This window comes from Haliotis rubra, unplaced genomic scaffold (assembly GCF_003918875.1).
Source record: "Haliotis rubra isolate DU_JTF1 unplaced genomic scaffold, ASM391887v1 Scf161, whole genome shotgun sequence".
In the NCBI taxonomy this organism is placed as follows: domain Eukaryota; kingdom Metazoa; phylum Mollusca; class Gastropoda; order Lepetellida; family Haliotidae; genus Haliotis; species Haliotis rubra.
In genome coordinates, this window is record NW_025765570.1 from 140,511 (window position 1) to 162,321 (window position 21,811).

A 21,811-nucleotide genomic window follows, 5' to 3' on the forward strand; every position below is an offset into this window, starting at 1 on the left:
TCAAATCGGGACTCAAAATCTTCCACTTAAAAAAATCCTACAACCTATAACTGCGAAATATTCTCATGGTCATCTTGACGAACTGTCATATCTTCCTCTTGAACTCCAGTGACTCTTTTTATATGTAGCACTTTGAGCATGCTCTGGATGGACTATGGCGCATAAGAAATATCCATGTATTATTATTATTATTATGGGACTAATCCACCGGACAGTTGTACGGATTCTGTCCACGCCAGCTAAAAAGCGCTGCACAAGAGGGTGCTGCCCCAAGAGAGCACCGTCGGCAGGTACATGGAAGGAAGAGATTGTCGTGGAGTAGCCCCGGATAGTAGACGCGGCTAAGCCGGCCTCTAACCGAGACTGTAAAAACTCCAGCACTTCAACTGCAGTTGAAGAAAAGGGATTGAGAATCTCTCTGCTGACACACCAGCGCGTATAACAGGCCCACCTATCCTCATATTGAACTTTGAAGGGTAATAGTACAGGAGGCTGAGCCAGAAACCTGAGTAGTACCGGAAACCAGCTGACCAAAGAGGTGCAAGGAGCACAAGCAGTCGAGCAGGTTGGGTGGCAAGCTGCGAAAGGACCTTGGGAATCAGGGGTAATGGCGGGAACGCCCACAGAACCCTGCCTGTCCAATTGAGCCGGAAATAGTCCGAGGCGATAGCTCTCGGATCCGGTATCCGGAATCTGGTTCGTCCCTCCAGAAGCAAACAGATCCACCTGGAACGACCCGAACAACTGGGAGATAATCCCGAATATCTCCCAACTGAGCATCCACTCGTGCGGGGCCAGGATAAAACGAGAGAACGCATTTGCTCGAATGTTGTCCACCCCGGGGAGATAAACAGGCATCTCAAGACGAACCACACGGCCTCAAACCCGCTCTCGAAGTCATTCGAACACTAACCTGACTGCTCTCAATTCTAGCACATTGATGTGCAGTTGTGCCTCGCTCTGTGACCACAGGCCTGACACTGACAGGTCGCCCAGCACGCCCCCCCCCACCCTGTGAGGGAGGCGTCCATCTGAATCGAGAGATCTGGCGAAGGGATGTCCGAAGGGATCCCCCTGGATAAATTCCCTGCCATTGTCCACCACCGCAAATGAGGAATTAACCACCCCGGAGTGTGGAGAATCAATTCATAGCTGGGAGTGAACCCACATTCAAGCCAAAGCTTGCTGAATGGGTCGCATCCTCAACCGCACTCGCCAAACAAAGTCCACCGTTGCTGCCATGTTGCCTAGCAACTGGAGCCAAGTCCGAGCTGAGGCCATGGGGGACTCGAGATATTGCAACACAACTCTCTGGACTTAGGTGACGCAGTCCGGAGATTACACCTCGCGCTGTCTCGAATCTCGCTTCCCAAGAAAACCAGATCCTGAGTGGGAACCAGTTCTGACTTCTTGAGATTGATAATCCAGCCCAACTTGGTGAGTATACTCATCACGGAAAGTGTAGCAACTCGACTCAAGTGAGCAGCAAGTGCACGAAGGAGCCAATCGTCTAGGTACGGGTGACGGCACCTGCCCTGTGACCTGGCTACCTGCGCTGGAATTAGCATGAGTTTGGTGAACACCCTTGGCACCGTGGAGATGCCGAAGGGGAGCACACGAAACTGATAGCACCTCCTGTCGAAGGAAAACCTTAAGTACTTCCTGAACTCGGGGTGCATTGGGACATGGAGGTACGCGTCCTTCAGGTCGATAGACGTGAGCCAATCTCCCTTCTCCACAGATGAGATCACTAAACACAGTGTCTCTATCTTGAAGGACGGTACCTGTATCATGTTGTTCAGACCTTTGAGATTTAAAATAGGTCCTTTTTGGTGACAAGGAAATAGGTCAAGTAATAACCCACCTCTTGATGTCCCACTGGAACCACCTCGATGGCTGCCTTGTCAAGGAATGACTGGACCTCGGCACGGAGCGCCTCGACCTTTTCCGGGGCAGGCGGCACTGGAGTGCAACCGATCCCGGAGAAGGGAGGTGGGTCTCACTTCCCTGTGGCATGTGGCCTTCCCTGAGTGTGGACAGGACCCAGGGATTGGAGGTGACCTTTTCCCATTCCGACAGGGAGAGAGAGAGTCGACCACCCACAGTGATATTTGGCATGAGGCAATGGATACCAGAAGTCGGCAGTACTCCGACTGCTTGATCTGGTACCGAGCGCCGGAGGAATTATTGCTGGGAAGCCGGGGCTGACTGGCAACGCCAGTAGTGCCTGTAGTGCCGGAGAGTACCACGCAACAGAGAGCCAAAGGCGACAGAGGCCCATAACCGCTGACATCATTTGGCAAGCCAACGACCTAATAGAGTCGCACGCCCTACATTTTAATGCTTATATTTACCCCAAGGGTACAGCAAAGCTGTAGAGGGCCCTGTGGGGGGCCATGTAGGGGTGGTCTCACTAAACAAAACGAGTTTTTGTTTGGTAAAATATTTTATTGAAATATTGTTACAACTGTTGTAGGTATTTTTGAAATGGACATTTTAATGCTTATATTTACCCCAAGGAGAACTTCTGAAAATGAATCTAATTATAATAATTATGATATTGGAGTTTTTTTGCAAAACATAACTACACACCTTTTCCAACACTTTTCATTCTATTCATCTTCCCTAACAGCATATCCCACCTTCTCCAAACACTGTATCCCACCTTCCCCCAACACCATATCCCTTCATATAAAAACCTCAAGTGATGTCACTCTGTTGTCTCGTTAGGTTCTCCTGTTACCGAGTAAACCTCTACAGGCAGTATCGCGGGCATTCTCCAAGAAATCCCAGAGATTTTCTACCAAATTGCCTGCATCCCAGGGATTTTCTGAGGAATAGCCCTTGACATAGACTTATTTTACTTGTTTTGAAGATTGACATAACTTTGTCTGGCTATTACTGAAGACCATCGTAAAGTATGACATTATTGAAAACTGCCAATATATTGTGCTGATGCCTGGCTTCGAACCTTCAACCCTTCACTTACTAGCTTGGCAATCTTATCCACTAGGCTATGAAGGATCGCTGTGAAGAAAGAGATTGTTTTTCAGTATGAACCATGTGTTCCTCACAAGATGGGTAGTGCGGGCAGCGCACTTGCATGACACGGGTAGCGCGTGCAGAGCATGTGCATTGAGTGTGCAAGGTAAGGTGTCATGTTGGCTGCCAGTTGCATCCCAGTTGATTTTAACAGTAAATACCAAATATTAAAATTATATCTAAAGTATATCTTAGGTCGGTTCATAAGTTGGATCCAAACCTCCTCCTCCGTTTTGTCAGCACTCCCCAATTTCCCTCTGCCTTTTAGTTTTTCAAACAAAACCTTGGAGTCGGTTTTGATCCTTAACTTATCAAACACCATATTCAACCTTTCTCGGCACTGCATCCCACCTTCTCCAAACACTGTATCCCACGTTCCCCCAACACCATATCCCTTCTCATCCAACACCATATCCGACCTCCTTCAATCACTGTATCCCACCTTCTCCAAAGACCAAATCCCTCCTTTCCCCAACACTATATACTACCTTCCTCCAACATCATATCCAACCTTTCCCGTCACTGTATCCCACCTTTCCCCAACACCATATCCAACCTTTCCCTTCACTGTATCCCACCTTCTCCAACACCATATCCAACCTTTCCCGTCACTGTATCCCACCTTCCCCCAACACCATATCCAACCTTTCCCGTCACTGTATCCCACCTTCCTCCAACACCATATCCAACCTTTCCCGTCACTGTATCCCACCTTCTCCAAACACTGTAGCCCACCTTCCCCCAACACCATATCCCTTCTTATCCAACACCATATCCCACCTTTCCTGTCACTGTATCCCGCCTTTCCCCACACTGTATCCCACCTTCCCCCAACGCCATATCCCAAATCCACAAACACTGTATCCCACCTTCCACTAACACAATATCCCACCTTCTCCAAGCAGCTGCAGTTTGTCAGCTCGTTTCTTGGCATTACTTTTCTCTCGCTCATATTTACAGTGGAGACCACGGTCATGCCCGGCCAGGACAACGGCAGCACTGAAATGGTACACGACCGTTCTCTGTAGCGCCATCTCATGACTCATCCCAGCAAAACAGCTCTGACATGGCGTCGTCACCTGGGAATGAATCAGAACTGTTTGTAGTGGAGTAAATGTTTCACCATGTAGAACTTTGTAACAATCCTCTGTTGAAAAGTAGATCCTGTTTATACATATCATCAGCCCATTACATTCTGGGTACATTGTATGTTATCACTACAGCATGAAGACTTACATAGGCATAGACGTTGAACTTTCTGATGAGATAATCCACACAGTGACAGACAATGTTGAGAGTTGCGAAGACACAAGATCTTGAGAACTCTGTACTCGTGTGGTCAGCTGTGGATAAGCATGGCAGACGGGCACTGACGGCTATCACGGGCGACCCTGGAGACATAAAGGATGATAAAGTGAGACAGTCTTTCTTTCGGATATCGTTCGGTTTAACACAAATACTCTTGTATACAAACAGTCTTTTTGTGAAAGATAACATGCATAATTTAATGAAAACGCCTCCAAAGTTTTTCGGCATTCACATTTGATGTTAGATTACAGGAATATTATTGTGACAGAAAATGAGATCAACACAAAGCATATCATCATTTTTAAACACTATTTCTGCCTTTGAAACATGATAATTATCTTTTTCAAGATACAACACTAATTTCTGGTGTGTGTGTTCTCTGATATTCCAGTAAAGGGGTTATTGGGTTGGATTGTTTTTCAAATATCAACTTGAACTCAAATATTGTCAATCTGATTTTGTGTCTGCTTTGCTGGTTTTAATAAAAATAGATTTAAACAGTTTATGGTGATTAACCAGGATGTTTCTGAAAGATTCTAATGAGTCCCTGAGAGAGCCTACCATCTAGATCAGTGCCGTCATTGGTCTGTAACTCCAGAAGCACCAACACTGGTCCTTGCTGGAAGAGGGCACCGGTCCTCCACAGCAGAGTCGGGGGAAACACCTTCATACATTGTCTGAAACATACCAGTCGACACAGTTTGTGTATACAACACGGATAAACACCACCAGGTGTCACTAGTATATATAGTTCTGGGTAAGACACCATCAGGTGTATCTAGTATATATAGTTCGGGGTAAGACACCACTAGGTGTCACTAGTATATATAGTTCTGGGTAAGACACCATAAGGTGTCACTAGCATATATAGTTCTGGGTAAGACACCACCAGGTGTATCTAGTACTGTAAACGTACTTATTTTCGCGTGGTGCAATTTTCGCGGAATTGACAGTTTAGACTACATTGCGCGGTCAATTATTCGCGCAATCAGTAATTGCCGGAACTGCCAGCTGTCTCTTTTGCCGCCACTAATAGCAGTGAAAACAAACAGAGTGGCTTAACCTGTCAGGCGGCGTTTATTGCTTACTCACAGGAAATCCCTATCTGTGCGATATACTAGTACACAGTAACCCGTTTACTCCCGGAAGAGATGAAAAACACATCAGTCTTATGTTCCGAATTCTGACGATCTGACGAATTAATTTATACTGTATATGAAGCTTTTTGTGATTTCAAACAAGCCGGGTTGTTGTGAATGAGATGATTGAGTGTTAGTGACTATTCGCTTCATGATGATACGTTTGTATCTAAATGAATAAATAAAATACTGCTGTATTATTTCTTTCCGAGTCGTTTCATGGTAATCTGTTTTGTATCAAACCATCTGTCATGTGACCAATTTCCATGGCGGCCACAACACACATTGCTGTTTTCACTAATTCAGTGATGGGATTTGGCTCATTATTTAATTATGTTTTGGGAAATCCATTACAGTGACAGTTAAGTATGATTGTTTATGCTACTATCAGTCGTCATTTTAAGATTCCCGTAGATTTCTGTCTTCAAACTTGATGTGTTATGGTTTATTCGCGGTGTATAAATTTTCGCGCTAAAATGTTTTGAGCGAAAATCGCGCAAAAATAAAACCTGCGCGAAATATACTACGTTTACAGTATATATAGTTCGGGGTAAGACACCACCAGGTGTATCCAGTATATATAGTTCTGGGTAAGACACCACTAGGTGTCACTAGCATATATAGTTCTTGGTAAGACACCATCAGGTGTATCTAGTATATATAGTTCTGGGTAAGACACCATCAGGTGTATCTAGTATATATAGTTCTGGGTAAGACACCACCAGGTGTATCTAGTATATATAGTTCGGGGTAAGACACCATCAGGTGTATCTAGTATATATAGTTCTGGGTAAGACACCACTAGGTGTCACTAGCATATATAGTTCTGGGTAAGACACCATCAGGTGTATCTAGTATACATAGTTCCGGGTAAGACACCATCAGGTGTATCTAGTATATATAGTTCTGGGTAAGACACCACTAGGTGTCACTAGTATATATAGTTCTGGGTAAGACACCACCAGGTGTATCTAGTATATATAGTTCGGGGTAAGACACCATCAGGTGTCACTAGCATATATAGTTCTGGGTAAGACACCACCAGGTGTATCTAGTATATATAGTTCGGGGTAAGACACCATCAGGTGTCACTAGTATATAAAGTGCTGGGTAAGACACCACTAGGTGTCACTAGTATATATAGTTCTGGGTAAGACACCATCAGGTGTCACTAGTATATATAGTTCTGGATAAAACACCATCAAGTGTCACTAGTATATATAGTTCTGGGTAAGACACCACTAGGTGTCACTAGTATATACATATGGTAAAACACCATCAGGTGTCACAAGTATATAGTTCATGGTAAGACACCACCTGGTGTCACTAGTATATACATATGGTAAAACACCATCAGGTGTCACAAGTATATAGTTAATGGTAAGACACCACCAGGTGTCACTAGTATATACATATGGTAAAACACCATCAGGTGTCACTAAAATATAGTTCCGGGTAAGACACCACCAGGTGTCACTTGTATATAGTTCAGGGCAAGACACCACCAGGTGTCACTAATATATAGTTCAGGGTAAGACACCACCAGGTGTCACTAGTATATACATATGGTAAAACACCATCAGGTGTCACTAAAATATAGTTCCGGGTAAGACACCACTGGGTGTCACTTGTATATAGTTCAGGGCAAGACACCACTGGGTGTCACTAATATATAGTTCAGGGTAAGACACCAACAGGTGTCACTCATATATAGTTCAGGGTAAAACACCACCAGGTGTCACTAGTATATAGTTCAGGATGAGACCACCAGGTGTCACTAGTATATAGTTCAGGATAAGACACCACCAGGTGTCACTAGTATATAGTTCAGGATGAGACCACCAGGTGTCACTAGTATATAGTTCTGGTAAAACACCACAGGTGTCACTAGTATAGTTCAGTGTAAGACACCACCAGGTGTCACTAGTATATAGTTTGGAGTAAGACATCACCAGGTGTCACTAGTATATAGTTCAGTGTAAGACAATACCAGGTGTCGCTAGTATATAGTTTGGAGTAAGACATCACCAGGTGTCACTAGTATATAGTTTAGGGTAAGACACCATCAGGTGTCAATAGCATATAGTTCATGGTAAGACACCACCAAGTGTCATATATAGTTCAAGATGATATAGTTCTCTATAGGTTTTCTAACGATATAAAATCCTTAAATGCAAATGGGATGACATCACTTGACATATTGCTTATTATTCACCTCATCAAGACTGGGAAGAAGGATTGCGGAATGCCAGGCAGGAATGTGTAGAACTTCTGGCCCTGAAGTGTACTGTACGGGCAGACGTCCTCCCAGAGGTGCGACTGTAATAACATCATGACAGCCAATCTCTTACAATCATTTGTGTAAGTGTTAGAAACCAATAAAAACCTTTGTCAGTCAATAGCGGAAGAAGACAATCACATGTAGTCCTGGCTGAAGAAATATCTTGCTTTCTGTCACATTTAGTAACTTCAATAATGCATGTTCAATATATACACATGAATAATGCATGGTCCCTGTTATAGACAAATATTCCCCAAATAGACATATGAATACTGCATCCACAATATATAACTGAGTATCTGCTCCAGTAGTGAAACTGTTCCTTTGTACTATATTTCTCTTCAGGATTTACTCTCATGGAACTCGACTTTGTCCATTATATATTTACACTGGCAATATTTGTTGTGAACAGACCTTCCATGGAGAACTGATAATTGTTGACAAATACATATGATGATCCTAAACAAAATGTGTCCACTCACCAGCTCCACAGCAGGGAGTGAGGGTAGATGAGCTGTCAGGACGTAGCACTGTGTAGAGTTGTCGGTGGTACGGAAAGGCAGCAGGAGGCCCAGCTCAATCAGGAGGTGATGCAAGCCTTCTGCCTGAACACAAACACTGGGTTCACACTGTCATAAAGTAATGTGGTCAGATTGAAAACTCCCAGTATCAGAGACTCACCTGACTTGGACTGACCAAGGACTTCAGGTATTGGAAACTCACCTTAGTAGGATGGACACAGGACTTCAGGTATCAGAGACTTACCTGAGTTGGATGGACAAAAGTCTCTTGGTATCAGAGACTTACCTTAGTAGGATGGACAAAAGACTTCAAGTATCAGAGACTCACCTTAGTAGGATGGACATAGGACTTCAGGTATCAGAGACTTACCTGAGTAGGATGGACATAGGACTTCAGGTATCAGAGACTCACCTTAGTAGGATGGACAAAAGACTTCAGGTATTGGAGACTTACCTGAGTAGGATGGACATAGGACTTCAGATATCAGAGACTTACCTGAGTTGGATGGACAAAAGTCTCTTGGTATCAGAGACTCACCTTAGTAGGATGGACAAAAGACTTCAAGTATCAGAGACTTACCTGAGTAGGATGGACATAGGACTTCAGATATCAGAGACTTACCTGAGTTGGATGGACAAAAGTCTCTTGGTATCAGAGACTCACCTTAGTAGGATGGACAAAAGACTTCAAGTATCAGAGACTTACCTGAGTAGGATGGACATAGGACTTCAGATATCAGAGACTTACCTGAGTTGGATGGACAAAAGTCTCTTGGTATCAGAGACTTACCTTAGTAGGATGGACAAAAGACTTCAAGTATCAGAGACTTACCTGAGTAGGATGGACATAGGACTTCAGGTATCAGAGACTTACCTGAGTAGGATGGACATAGGACTTCAGATATCAGAGACTTACCTGAGTTGGATGGACAAAAGTCTCTTGGTATCAGAGACTTACCTTAGTAGGATGGACAAAAGACTTCAAGTATCAGAGACTTACCTGAGTAGGATGGACATAGGACTTCAGGTATCAGAGACTTACCTGAGTTGGATGGACAAAAGTCTCTTGGTATCAGAGACTTACCTTAGTAGGATGGACAAAAGACTTCAAGTATCAGAGACTTACCTGAGTAGGATGGACATAGGACTTCAGGTATCAGAGACTCACCTGAGTAGCATGGACATAGGACTCCAGATATCAGAGACTCACCTGAATAGGATGGACAAAGGACTCCAGAAATGTATTGAGCTGACTCGGTCCCCAGGCTGGAATATCTGAACCCAAACATTTAATGCTGGTCTTCTGTGGTGGCTTGCTCATCAGGAACTTCTGCAGGATTTCCCCAAATTGAGGTAGGTCTGTAACACAGGGGCTGTCCTTCACATGGGGGAAGTACAGCGCAAATCCCTGCAGTATCCAAACACAAGTGTCAATGGCGTGGGTTTATGGTGTACTTGGTATTATTTTTATCAAAAGTCATTTAAGTTGGTCTACTTTATTATGTTATTTTTTGGACTGCTGGGTGAACAACAGGATATTTTGAGCAAAGTCACTTGCCTAAGGTGACACCACAGTATGGGGTAGGACTAATGCTGACATACTCCAGAGTCAAGCAACCAATATTTGTTAACTTCATCCTATGTGTGACCTGTAAACTGGACCACATGCCACCATGCCAGAAGGACTATCGGGCAGTTGTTTACTGTAATGTCTCACCATGGTATTCTGCAACTGCAACAGCTTCCCAATGTGCTGGAAACTGTTGCGAGGATTAAGTGATCGCTTTGTGTCTTCGGCAACATTGTAGAACACCTTCTCCAGATTCCAGTAGGTTCGAGGACGTATTTCCGTCAGCGCATCCAATGCTCCCTTTGAATATTTGTTGAAGATCCATGGAAATTGCACGATCATGGAGGTCACAGACTTGTAGAATGAGTCACTGATAGATGATGTATCTCGGGTGGTCTTACTCTGAAAGAAATGAGTGAGTATTTTCATTGCTAATGTTAGTATTATCATAGAGAGCAATATAAAGATTTATATCACAATTGTCATTACGGGTCTGAATAGTGTTTAGATGGTAGTCATTAATGTTTGTGTGAACAATGAGTTGTGAGGAAAGCAGCATTAATCCTGTTGTGTCATAGTTCGGCAGTGGTCAGTCCAAAGTGGTGATGCCAAAGACATCAACAGTACTCACCATGGACTGTTTCAGGGGATCAGTACTTATCATGGACAGTGTTGTCGGGCAGACAGTGTGGTCAGGTCAGCACTCACCACAGACAGTGTAGTCAGGTCAGCACTCACCACAGACAGTGTAGTCAGGTCAGCACTCACCACAGACAGTGTGGTCAGGTCAGACAGTGTGGTCAGGTCAGCACTCACCACAGACAGTGTGGTCAGGTCAATACTCACCACAGACAGTGTGGTCAGGTCAATACTCACCACAGACAGTGTGGTCAGGTCAATACTCACCACAGACAGTGTGGTCAGGTCAGCACTCACCACAGACAGTGTGGTCAGGTCAGACAGTGTGGTCAGGTCAATACTCACCACAGACAGTGTGGTCAGGTCAGACAGTGTGGTCAGGTCAATACTCACCACAGACAGTGTGGTCAGGTCAGACAGTGTGGTCAGGTCAATACTCACCACAGAGAGTGTGGTCAGGTCAATACTCACCACAGACAGTGTGGTCAGGTCAGACAGTGTGGTCAGGTCAATACTCACCACAGACAGTGTGGTCAGGTCAGACAGTGTGGTCAGGTCAATACTCACCACAGACAGTGTGGTCAGGTCAATACTCACCACAGACAGTGTGGTCAGGTCAGCACTCACCACAGACAGTGTGGTCAGGTCAATACTCACCACAGACAGTGTGGTCAGGTCAATACTCACCACAGACAGTGTGGTCAGGTCAGACAGTGTGGTCAGGTCAATACTCACCACAGACAGTGTGGTCAGGTCAGACAGTGTGGTCAGGTCAATACTCACCACAGAGAGTGTGGTCAGGTCAATACTCACCACAGACAGTGTGGTCAGGTCAGACAGTGTGGTCAGGTCAATACTCACCACAGACAGTGTGGTCAGGTCAGACAGTGTGGTCAGGTCAATACTCACCACAGACAGTGTGGTCAGGTCAATACTCACCACAGACAGTGTGGTCAGGTCAGCACTCACCACAGACAGTGTGGTCAGGTCAATACTCACCACATACAGTGTGGTCAGGTCAGCACTCACCACAGACAGTGTGGTCAGGTCAATACTCACCACAGACAGTGTGGTCAGGTCAGACAGTGTAGTCAGGTCAGCACTCACCACAGGCAGCATGGTCAGGTCAGCACTCACCACAGACAGTGTGGTCAGGTCAATACTCACCACAGACAGTGTAGTCAAGTCAGCACTCATCACAGACAGTGTGGTCAGGTCTGACAGTGTAGTCAGGTCAGCACTCACCACAGACAGTGTAGTCAGGTCAGCACTCACCACATACAGTGTGGTCAGGTCAGCACTCACCACAGACAGTGTGGTCAGGTCAATACTCACCACAGACAGTGTGGTCAGGTCAATACTCACCACAGACAGTGTGGTCAGGTCAGACAGGGTGGTCAGGTCAGCACTCACCACAGACAGTGTGGTCAGGTCAGCACTCACCACAGACAGTGTAGTCAGGTCAGCACTCACCACAGACAGTGTGGTCAGGTCAATACTCACCACAGACAGTGTGGTCAGGTCAGACAGTGTAGTCAGGTCAGCACTCACCACAGGCAGCATGGTCAGGTCAGCACTCACCACAGACAGTGTGGTCAGGTCAATACTCACCACAGAGAGTGTTGTCAGGAGGTCTTTCTCCAGCAGTTCCTTCAGAGCCTCCTTGTCTGCCTGTCCAGCTGCCATGGCGATCTGTCCCACGAAGTCTGTGCACTCCAGACGCCAAGCACGCCTGTAAATTCATGATCATCATGTAACTAACTTCCACACCATCCACACATTAAATATATCTTAGAAAGTGTATCCTACTGATCAAAGCCTGTTTCTGTGAGAGTGTGACTGATGATAATAATCTATCCAATACAGTAAGGCCAACCAGTGTTATTCAACTTCCTATTTTACCATCTTAGTGTCCATCAAACTCATCTATTGTATACACTCACCTCTAATCACAACCAATCACTCTGTACATCAACCGATTCTGTACAAATCAGTAATAAGTAATCCAATGAACATCAACCTTGTCAATTGTATATCCCGTATATATATGCAGCTATGTATATATTCTCTTTGTTTCAACTCTTTGTATCACTTCCTTGATATCGGTGTTATCACCGAAACGTCTCACTCATTGCAATAAAGAAATTGACTTCCATAGAACTTTTCCTTCATCTTTACAACTTCTCAAATGCCTCTCAAACAAGGCAGTGTTATTTCCATTCTATTCATCACTATGTACTCCAGTACAACGTCCAGCACAGTTCACTGGGCTCTGTACTTGGAGCTCATGCTCCACCATCTCATCCAGTCTCTGACTCTTGGAGCCCCCGATCACTCCCAGACAGATACAACCTTCTTGATAGCATGGCTACCCAACATGGTGCTGCTTACACAGGAGAAAAGTGGGGCAAAGGGGCTTAATCGATAGCACTTCCACTAAATGGAAACTTTCTTGTGCCTTTCCCTCTTCCAAAATTAGGGCAGTGAGGTAGCTCACTTGTGGTAGATGTGTTCATAGTGACACATCGCTGCTACCTTCCAATTCCTTACTCACTAACTCTACTCACTCTGTTAGAAAATCCAGCTGACTGTAGATCGCCCCCTTCCAGTTCTGTAGCCTCTCTTTCACATTATTCAAGATGTCTTCCGCTGACCCGACTGCCTCTCCAGACTGTACGGCCAACAATTTCACCACGACGTCACGACACTGGAGCCAAACAACATCACAATGTGAGTGAGTGAGTGAGTGAGTGAGTGAGTGAGTGAGTGAGTGAGTGAGTGAGTGAGTGAGTGAGTGAGTGAGTGAGTGAGTGAGTGAGTGAGTGAGGACTGGGGGTTCTCACCTTGGACAGTGCAGCTGCTACTCTGCGTGCTAGATGGAGGTGGAGGGCTGCAGGGTCGGCCTGTGTGGGTGTGTAGGCCACCACCATGATGCAGCCAGGACTGAGCAGTGAGTCCACCAGGGGCTGAAAAAGGGGCCACATCAAATATATCAGACATAGAGTCACAGTTCATATAACAAATGTTTTATCGAGTTTTCTTTCATGGTGTACGGATGTTGTTGGGAAAATACTAGTCAGTAACTGGGGGAGTTGTAACCTTCTATGTTGTAGTATATCCTGTTGCAACCTACAGTCTTGTAGTTTATCCTGTTGTTATCTACTGTCTTGTACTTCAACCTATTGTTATCTACTGTCTTGTACTTCAACCTGTTGTTATCTACTGTCTTGTACTTCAACCTATTGTTATCTACTGTCTTGTACTTCAACCTATTGTTATCTACTGTCTTGTACTTCAACCTATTGATATCTACTGTCTTGTACTTCAACCTATTGTTATCTACTGTCTTGTACTTCAACCTATTGTTATCTACTGTCTTGTACTTCAACCTATTGTTATCTACTGTCTTGTACTTCAACCTATTGTTATCTACTGTCTTGTACTTCAACCTATTGTTATCTACTGTCTTGTACTTCAACCTATTGTGATCTACTGTCTTGTACTTCAACCTGTTGTTATCTACTGTCTTGTACTTCAACCTATTGTTATCTACTGTTTTGTACTTCAACCTATTGTGATCTACTGTCTTGTACTTCAACCTATTGTTATCTACTGTCTTGTACTTCAACCTATTGTTATCTACTGTCTTGTACTTCAACCTATTGTGATCTACTGTCTTGTACTTCAACCTATTGTTATCTACTGTCTTGTACTTCAACCTATTGTTATCTACTTTCTTGTACTATAACCTGTTGAACATACTTAAACTGTTTTAAACCTTAAACTTAGACTATGTACAATAGTTCGTGTGGCGAAATACCATGTTAGCATTTGGCAGTTAAAAGGATGAGCATGTTTGAGGTATAGAAAACCCACAGATGTAACTCAGCTTGTGGTGCTGGTGCTGTGCATATATTCAGGGTACCCATAAAGTAGTGCCATAAAGCTTGAACCTGAATATGACCCAACAATATTTTGCAACAGCATCTACAATAACCATTTGCCATTTATGATCCGTGAGAAACTGAAGCTACTGATGTTAAGATCCACTGCAATTGACCTAACCTGGGTATGCTGTCAACAGTTTAAATTATCAACATAAGATGGCCACTTTACTTAAGTTATATAGAAAGTTTGGTGAAGATATTTATATTGTGATGGTGTAACCTTCTCTGACATGAGCATCTTTTTCCAATGACCTTGAGCTCTAACATTGACTATCAGGTAAGATGCAAATGATGAAACACTCACACTATCTGCTGGAACCTCCAGGATGTTGAATTTGCCTTTAAGTTTCCTCCTGGGGTCAGGCAACCAATCCTTCATGTACATTAGCCCAGGGGAAGGCTTCTGATTTGCTGAGCCAGTCAACAGCGATGTCACACTGACATCTATGTCCACATCACGTTGTACCACAATCTTGTAGTTTGGGAGTTTCACATATTCTTCAGAGTCGCTTTCATCTATTCAGTATGGACAAGATTAGTCAAAATCATAACATCAACATTTCAGCTGTATTCAAGTCCTTGTAAACATTCAAAGCTAAAATAATACTACCCAAAAAGGTAACTGCACTTCATGTAAAGTAGTGTTGGGAATTGGTTACAATCTCATAATTGATGATTGCTTTATTACAACCGATCAATCATCGAAAAAAAATTGGTTAGCGTCATTAATGAAATTTGTTAATGCACATAAAAATAAGGAAAAAAACATGTAGTTCTTTTGGGGTTTTTTGGCAAAATTTCACATCTTTAAAGGATGACTAGTATGTCAGGAACATAAATTTCTTGGAGTCTTTAAGATAAATTCAATCATGACTTGAAACGAACTTGTAGTGCTTATGAAATGTAACAGACAAAACCAACCTTGAGAAAAATATTGTTTATGAAAACAAGTGTTCCAGAATTGTTTGTGTTCAATTATGAGAAAACATGATCGATTGCTTGATCGTTTAGTCACTGTGACCAATCTTCGATTATTTCAATTAATCGAACCACCACTAATGTAAAGTGGTGTAAATCTTTGTCCACAATACAACCAAATACTTGGTTACTTGTCTCATCACCTACTCCCACATCTGGTTATAGAGGGCATCACATTCCCCAAAAGAGGGATTGCATAACAACTCATTTAGCCACATAATGTAATTTTCTGATTAAAATTGATATTTTATACTTATCCTGACTCATGCTACTTGCTTGTCTTCTTCTTCTTGCGAACACAGTGGAACACTTGTATCTCCCAATTGAAGTTCCCTTCAATGTAAAATCACTAATTAGTACTCACGCGTTATCTGTCCCCTCAAAAGCGTGGGAACGAGGGCGCCACCTCCTGCCATGTGCCTCACTCTCTCCTCATATAGTGAGCCCAACACTTGAATTTACAGGGAAATCCAAAGTGTTATGTGGGGAGGACGGGAGAGCTTACCTCATGAGTCAGGATAAGTATAAAATATCAATTTTATTCAGAAAATTACATATTTTTCCTTATCCTGACTCATGCTACTTGCTTGTAGAATCCTACGGATATGGAGGTGGGAATACAGAATACTTTGGATTTAGATCATTAGTGATTTGTACTGTAATGACTGTAATAACCCTTATGGGAACTTCATAAAGGCACTGAATTGATGAATTCCTGCTGCTAACTTATCAGCTGCCATATATGGGTTATTACAATATAAATATTATGATAAAAGTATATACAACATGAATACTATGCTTAAGACTAAATAGACTTAAGCTTGACAATATGATAGCATAAACTTCATAGAGTTTGTTAGATAATATACTTTAATGATATAACTATAGAACTGAGTTTAAGATATGATTAAACTTAAGCTAAATATATAATAGCAAAGACTCCGTAGAGTTTGTTAGCTAATATACTTTATGATATAACCATAATACTGAGCTTAAGATATGATTAAACTTAAGCTAAATATATAATAGCAAAGACTCCGTAGAGTTTGTTAGCTAATATACTTTATAATATAACCATAATACTGAGCTTAAGATATGATTAAACTTAAGCTAAATATATAATAGCAAAGACTCCGTAGAGTTTGTTAGCTAATATACTTTATAATATAACCATAATACTGAGCTTAAGATATGATTAAACTTAAGCTATATATATAATAGCAAAAACTCCGTAGAGTTTGTTAGCTAATATATTGTTATGATATAACAACCTTAGTACTGAGCTTAAGATAATAAATGAACTTAAGCAAAATATATATAGCATATAGCTATTTAGTACTGTTATAAGATAAGTAGTAAATCTGTAAGATTGACTTATCTTCTCCGAGGAACTGTCAACTGTTGTGCGAGGACCATGGGACCGAAATGGTGGATACCCGAGACGTCCTTGGTGATATCTCTCAGATAATGGTTGGCAAACACCATATCGGATCTCCAGAAACAACCCTCCATTATGGTATTCAAAGAGCAGTTGCCGTGTAGAGCAAGTGTAGATGCTAGCGTTCTAATTTCATGAGGATTAGATGCTCTTGGAGGGTCGAGTCCTGCAGCCTTGTAGGCACGTAGTATGACAGTTCTCATCCAAATGGAGATAGTAGTACGTGAGACTTCAGTCTGCGTAGCTGTTGATAGAGGAATAAATAATCTCTTGAATTTTTTTCCTCCTCTGTTTGGATCGGTGGAGATATATTTTCAGTGCTCTTACTGGACATAGTGATAGATCCATCGTATCATGAGGTCCAAGTATAGATGAGAGAGCTGGGACGGGAATAACCTGTCTGGTTGACCTGGTAATTGGTTCTTGGCAATAAAATCCCAACATAGTCCCAAATGCACCATGTTATGAATATCATCAAAGCGTGTTCTCTCGTAATCCAATGCGTGAATCTCTGACATCCTGGCAGCCGTAGCTAGAGATAACAGGAACAAAGTTTTCTGAGTCAGAAATTCAAATGATGTAGATTCTAACGGTTCATATGCCTCACTTGTGAGGTGTTGGAGCACTATATTTAGATCCCAAGCTGGAGCGTGAAATCTTCGTTTCTGATCCTCCAATCGGAATGCTCGTAGCAAGGCGAGTAACTCTGGGGTCTTGGTTAGCTTGACACCCGTTCTCATAGTTATAACAGAGCTTAATTCTGCAAGATAAGTGGATAAGGTTGAGCCTTTTAGATTTTTAGTCTGATGTAGATAACCTAAGTAGTCAGCCACTTGAGGATGAGTAGCATATCTAGCTGTAAATGCTTTCTTTGCAGCATAATTGACAAAACTGTGCCATTTGTCATCGTATAAGTTGCGAATGGAGTTACGCAAGGCAAGCGTGACTGCTTTGCCGCTCTGGCTGAATAACCTCTCTTATTTAGACACGCCTTGATACAGTCCATACGTGAAGTTGGAATGTTTCTGGCTTTCCGTGTGTTTGTTTGGTGTGCGGATGTATTAACAGATTTGGGCACTTTGGAAGTTGTAGTATTGGTTGTCCGATTTCTTGTATAAGAGTAGGAACCACGTTCTCACTGGCCAGTAGGGTGCTACCAAAAGAGTTGGAGGCTTTGAGTTAGCTTGATTTGAGTAACACTTGTGGGATTAACGCTGGCGGCGGGAACGCGTACGCATTGAGTCCTTCCCATGATATGCTTAGTGCGTCAGTTGCCCATGCTAGTGGGTCTGGAACTGGCGATACGAATGTTGTCAGTTGATTGTTGAATAGAGTGGCAAATAGGTCTATTAGTGGAGCTCCTATTTCCTTGATAATTTGTGCGAATATCTCTGTATGGAGCATCCATTCTGTAGGCGATGGTAGGTGTGGCCGAGAGAGACCGTCTGCTATCACATTCTTTGCTCCTGGAATGTGACATGCTCTGACATGTATGTTGAGATTGTTGATTAAATCGAACAATTGAAAACAGAGTCAATAGGTTCGGGGACCTGGTTGAGCCTTGTTTGTTCACATAAACGCCACTGTTGAATTGTCTGTGTGAATCATCAACTGAGCATTCTGTAGTAAGTTGCTCCAGTGCATTATGGCGTTTATCACTGCTTGCATCTCTAGCAGATATATGTGTAATTTGCTCTCTTGATTGCTCCATAGCCCTGATGCCGTCCTGTTGGCAAGATGAGCTCCCCAACCTTGTAGTGACACGTCTACGTAGAGATGTGTTTCCGATTCCGGCTCTATTACGGAGACGCCTATGCAAACATTCGATCTCTTGGTCCACCATAGTAGGTGAGGTTTGACGTGATTCGGTAGACTGAACGGTAGAGAGTCCTCGAGATGCGAATTAATGAGGACTTGCAACGGACGTAATTGTAGTCTGCCTCTGACTGTCATGTCTTGAGCTGACGTGAGTAACCCCAACAGGCTCTGCCACTGTCGTAGTGGTAGCGGAGAGAGTAAGGTTTGTGGGATTGATTGTTGGATCTTGATCCATCGGTCCTCCGGTACAAATATACGATTCTGCGCCGTTACAATTCAAATACCTAGAAATTGCAGATCTTACTAGGTTCTAGGTCCGACTTAAGTAGATTTACTAACCATCCTAGTTGATGAAGTTCAACTGTAGTCTGAGACGCTGTGGATCTGGATCCACTTGTATCCCGACGTCGAGGTAAAACGCGCTGCGAAGTCCTTGACGATGTAGGTGAGCAACCAGGGGTGACTGCCATCGTTGAACTTTATGTAAAAAATCGCCTGACTGCCGTGCCCTCGTCCTTACTTGACAGGGGGAGGTCTCTAATCTCATGAAGGCAGCCCAATCATGAAGGTTCAGTTTAACTGGACTGTAATGGAGGCTTTGCTCGTTCACTGATATATTGTTGTCACTTGCAACCTATGTCTTGAACTGTGAACTATGATCGACCTCTGTGTAGGGCGTTGTCCCTCGTGGTCCAATCAGAACAAGGCATTTTGATTCTGTAGTGTACCCGCGCTGTGATGTCACCGGTGTAGCAGGAAAAGGAACCTTGTATAATTTAGTGCCGTCGTTGATATTAGATCAATCGTCGGTCTTGTCCGTAACTTCCCGAAGTTACACGAGTGACCACGTGTTACGAGGGTTAAAGGTAAACGCGCGAATCTTCCGGCGCGAATTACCTCGCCCTGTAATATTAATGCTGGGTAGGTTATTTTCCTGGCTGCTGTGAATGTAACTTCAGTCTTGAAGATAATGCCGTCGTCCTTATATATAGGCTCAATAAAACTTGCAAGTTGTCAGCTTGTAGACTGCATACATCAATGCAGCGTCAAATTTGTAGAATTAATGCTGAACTTGTTGTACATATTTCTTCTCAGGAAATCGTTGACGATTATGTGTTTTACTAGCTGTAACAAGGCTGCTGCTCAATTTCGTTATTGAATTGTCTGCAGAACTGCGTAGTGGTCAACTTGGTGTGACTGTATGGCGCCTTGCATGTAAATAATCGTATCGTAGTCCGGGATTGCATACCTAGCAATATATACGGAAATGGTGATTCCTGTGATGATCTGCGAAACGTCGTTGATGCCCTTGATGTAGGTAGTCGGCCTGAAGATCCTTAATAGGCTCTTCATCTGTAAATAGTACTTCGCGTACCTATATAACGTTCAAGTTAAAAAGTTAAGTACTGCGACATCTCCGTCTTGTGGAAGTCTGTGCGAATACCTACGCCGAGGCTCCGTAATGACATATAGCGCTCTGTTGATAAATAATTACAGCCGACGTTCTCATGCGTTGTAAATAGCCTGTGCGAGTGCCTTCGCGTAGGCTTGTAGACGGCATGTGGCATACAGTTGATAGACAAGTACTGCGATGTCTCTGCTTCGCTGGATTCCATCCAGTATCTAATTTCTGCATCCGAGAATACAAACCCTCTTCTTCTTCTGACGTCTGATCACAGATAATAGAGTGAGGTGGAGTCCTAGATCTATATGAGGATCGACGAGAAGAATGTGGTGAACGGACTGACGAGAGGCTTGTATAGGGAGACCTAGGTGGAGACTTCCTTGGCGAACGCTGGTGGCTTCGTGAAGCTCTCGATGAATCCCTTAAAGATCTTCTGGATGAAGATGACTTGGAGCCACTTAACCTTCGTGGAGTCCTTCGTGAAGGTATCGAGTCAGAGTCCGAATCATTAGATAGGAGCTTGCTTCGCGAACGACCTCTGTGTTCTTCAGGGTCTGAGCTCGGTGAAGCACTCCTCCTCCGTGAAGCCTTTCGCGAATGATGAGGATGTGGGTCCTTCGTGGAGGCGGCCTGGGAGGTCCTTTGCGAAGGCTTGGATACGGGTACGGTTGCCCTTTGAGGAGGCGCGTCTGTGGGCTCTAGGGCCCTACGCGAAGTCATAGCGGGCTCTGGGGCCCTACATGACTGTGAGTGGGGTGGGCTCTGGGGCCCGCGGCTCTGAGGCCTCTGTAAACCGTATCGGTCTTCCATCAGCATCATAATCTAGTTGACCAGGTCGTCTGGGACGGTCTGCGCTGATGTAGACGCTGCCCTCTGTATGGTAGCGACGGGACCCTCAGGTAGAATCTCTGGCGTCAGCGTAGGCATCTCTAGCTGTGTGTTGATCTGCGCTGAGGTGACGGTAGCCGATACTGGTCGCTTCTTATGCCGTACATCTGGAATGATTATCGGTAGATCGTCATCATATAAGGTCAATTCTGAAACAGGAAGAATGTCAGATGAAAAAAATTTTTTTAGTAGTCTTCGTAGGTTTCACTTTTGACGAAGCTGTAGCCCTGGGGGTGCGGAGCGTACGTTGTGACGACGTAGAAGCTCTCCTGGTCTTAGACTGGGACGACGGGATGTCCTGGGATGCAGGTCGCTTCTTGGATATAGCGGACTGCGTCCCACGCTTCTCCCCCGAGGGTAACTCAAGCGGAACACCAGACGGTAGAGGGTCGTCCGCCAACAGTTGACAGGGTATATCTGACTCTGATCTATCAGCCATGACTGAAGTCTGTTTCCGTGATCTATCTGCTGTGTGTCTCAAGACGCAAAATAAATATTTATCAAAATTAGATAATTTTATACAATAATTGCAACGTGAAACAGTAGAGCATGGCGTAGTACAACTAGAGCATATTAAAAGCGGATCAGCAGCAGAGAAACGTCATTTACAAACAGTGCAGATTTTTATTAACGCAATCTACAGAGCAAGCACGGCAAAACCGTGAATAAAACTGTAGAAACACGAATAAATATCAATGCATCATGTATAAGGATACTAGTTACACCTCTATAGAAGATTATAAGAGGTAAACAACTAAATATAAATAAAGGATATAATGTGTAGGGAGACACAGGCGCTCTCACGTCCAGCTCACTGGGCGAAGAAGGAGAGAGTGA

At 43.6% G+C, this 21,811-nt stretch overlaps 1 protein-coding gene across 1 annotated transcript in view; it reads right to left on the bottom strand.

Annotated features, from left to right (window-relative positions):
- Positions 1-21,811, bottom strand: part of LOC124271531 — a 97,161-nt gene that overhangs the window by 62,409 nt on the left and 12,941 nt on the right. The window contains 11 exon segments of the mRNA XM_046706673.1: positions 3,935-4,121; positions 4,279-4,433; positions 4,912-5,027; positions 7,705-7,808; positions 8,253-8,375; positions 9,502-9,699; positions 10,009-10,263; positions 12,112-12,232; positions 13,068-13,207; positions 13,344-13,466; positions 14,752-14,963. Of these exon segments, the coding sequence (XP_046562629.1) occupies positions 3,935-4,121; positions 4,279-4,433; positions 4,912-5,027; positions 7,705-7,808; positions 8,253-8,375; positions 9,502-9,699; positions 10,009-10,263; positions 12,112-12,232; positions 13,068-13,207; positions 13,344-13,466; positions 14,752-14,963 (1,734 nt within the window).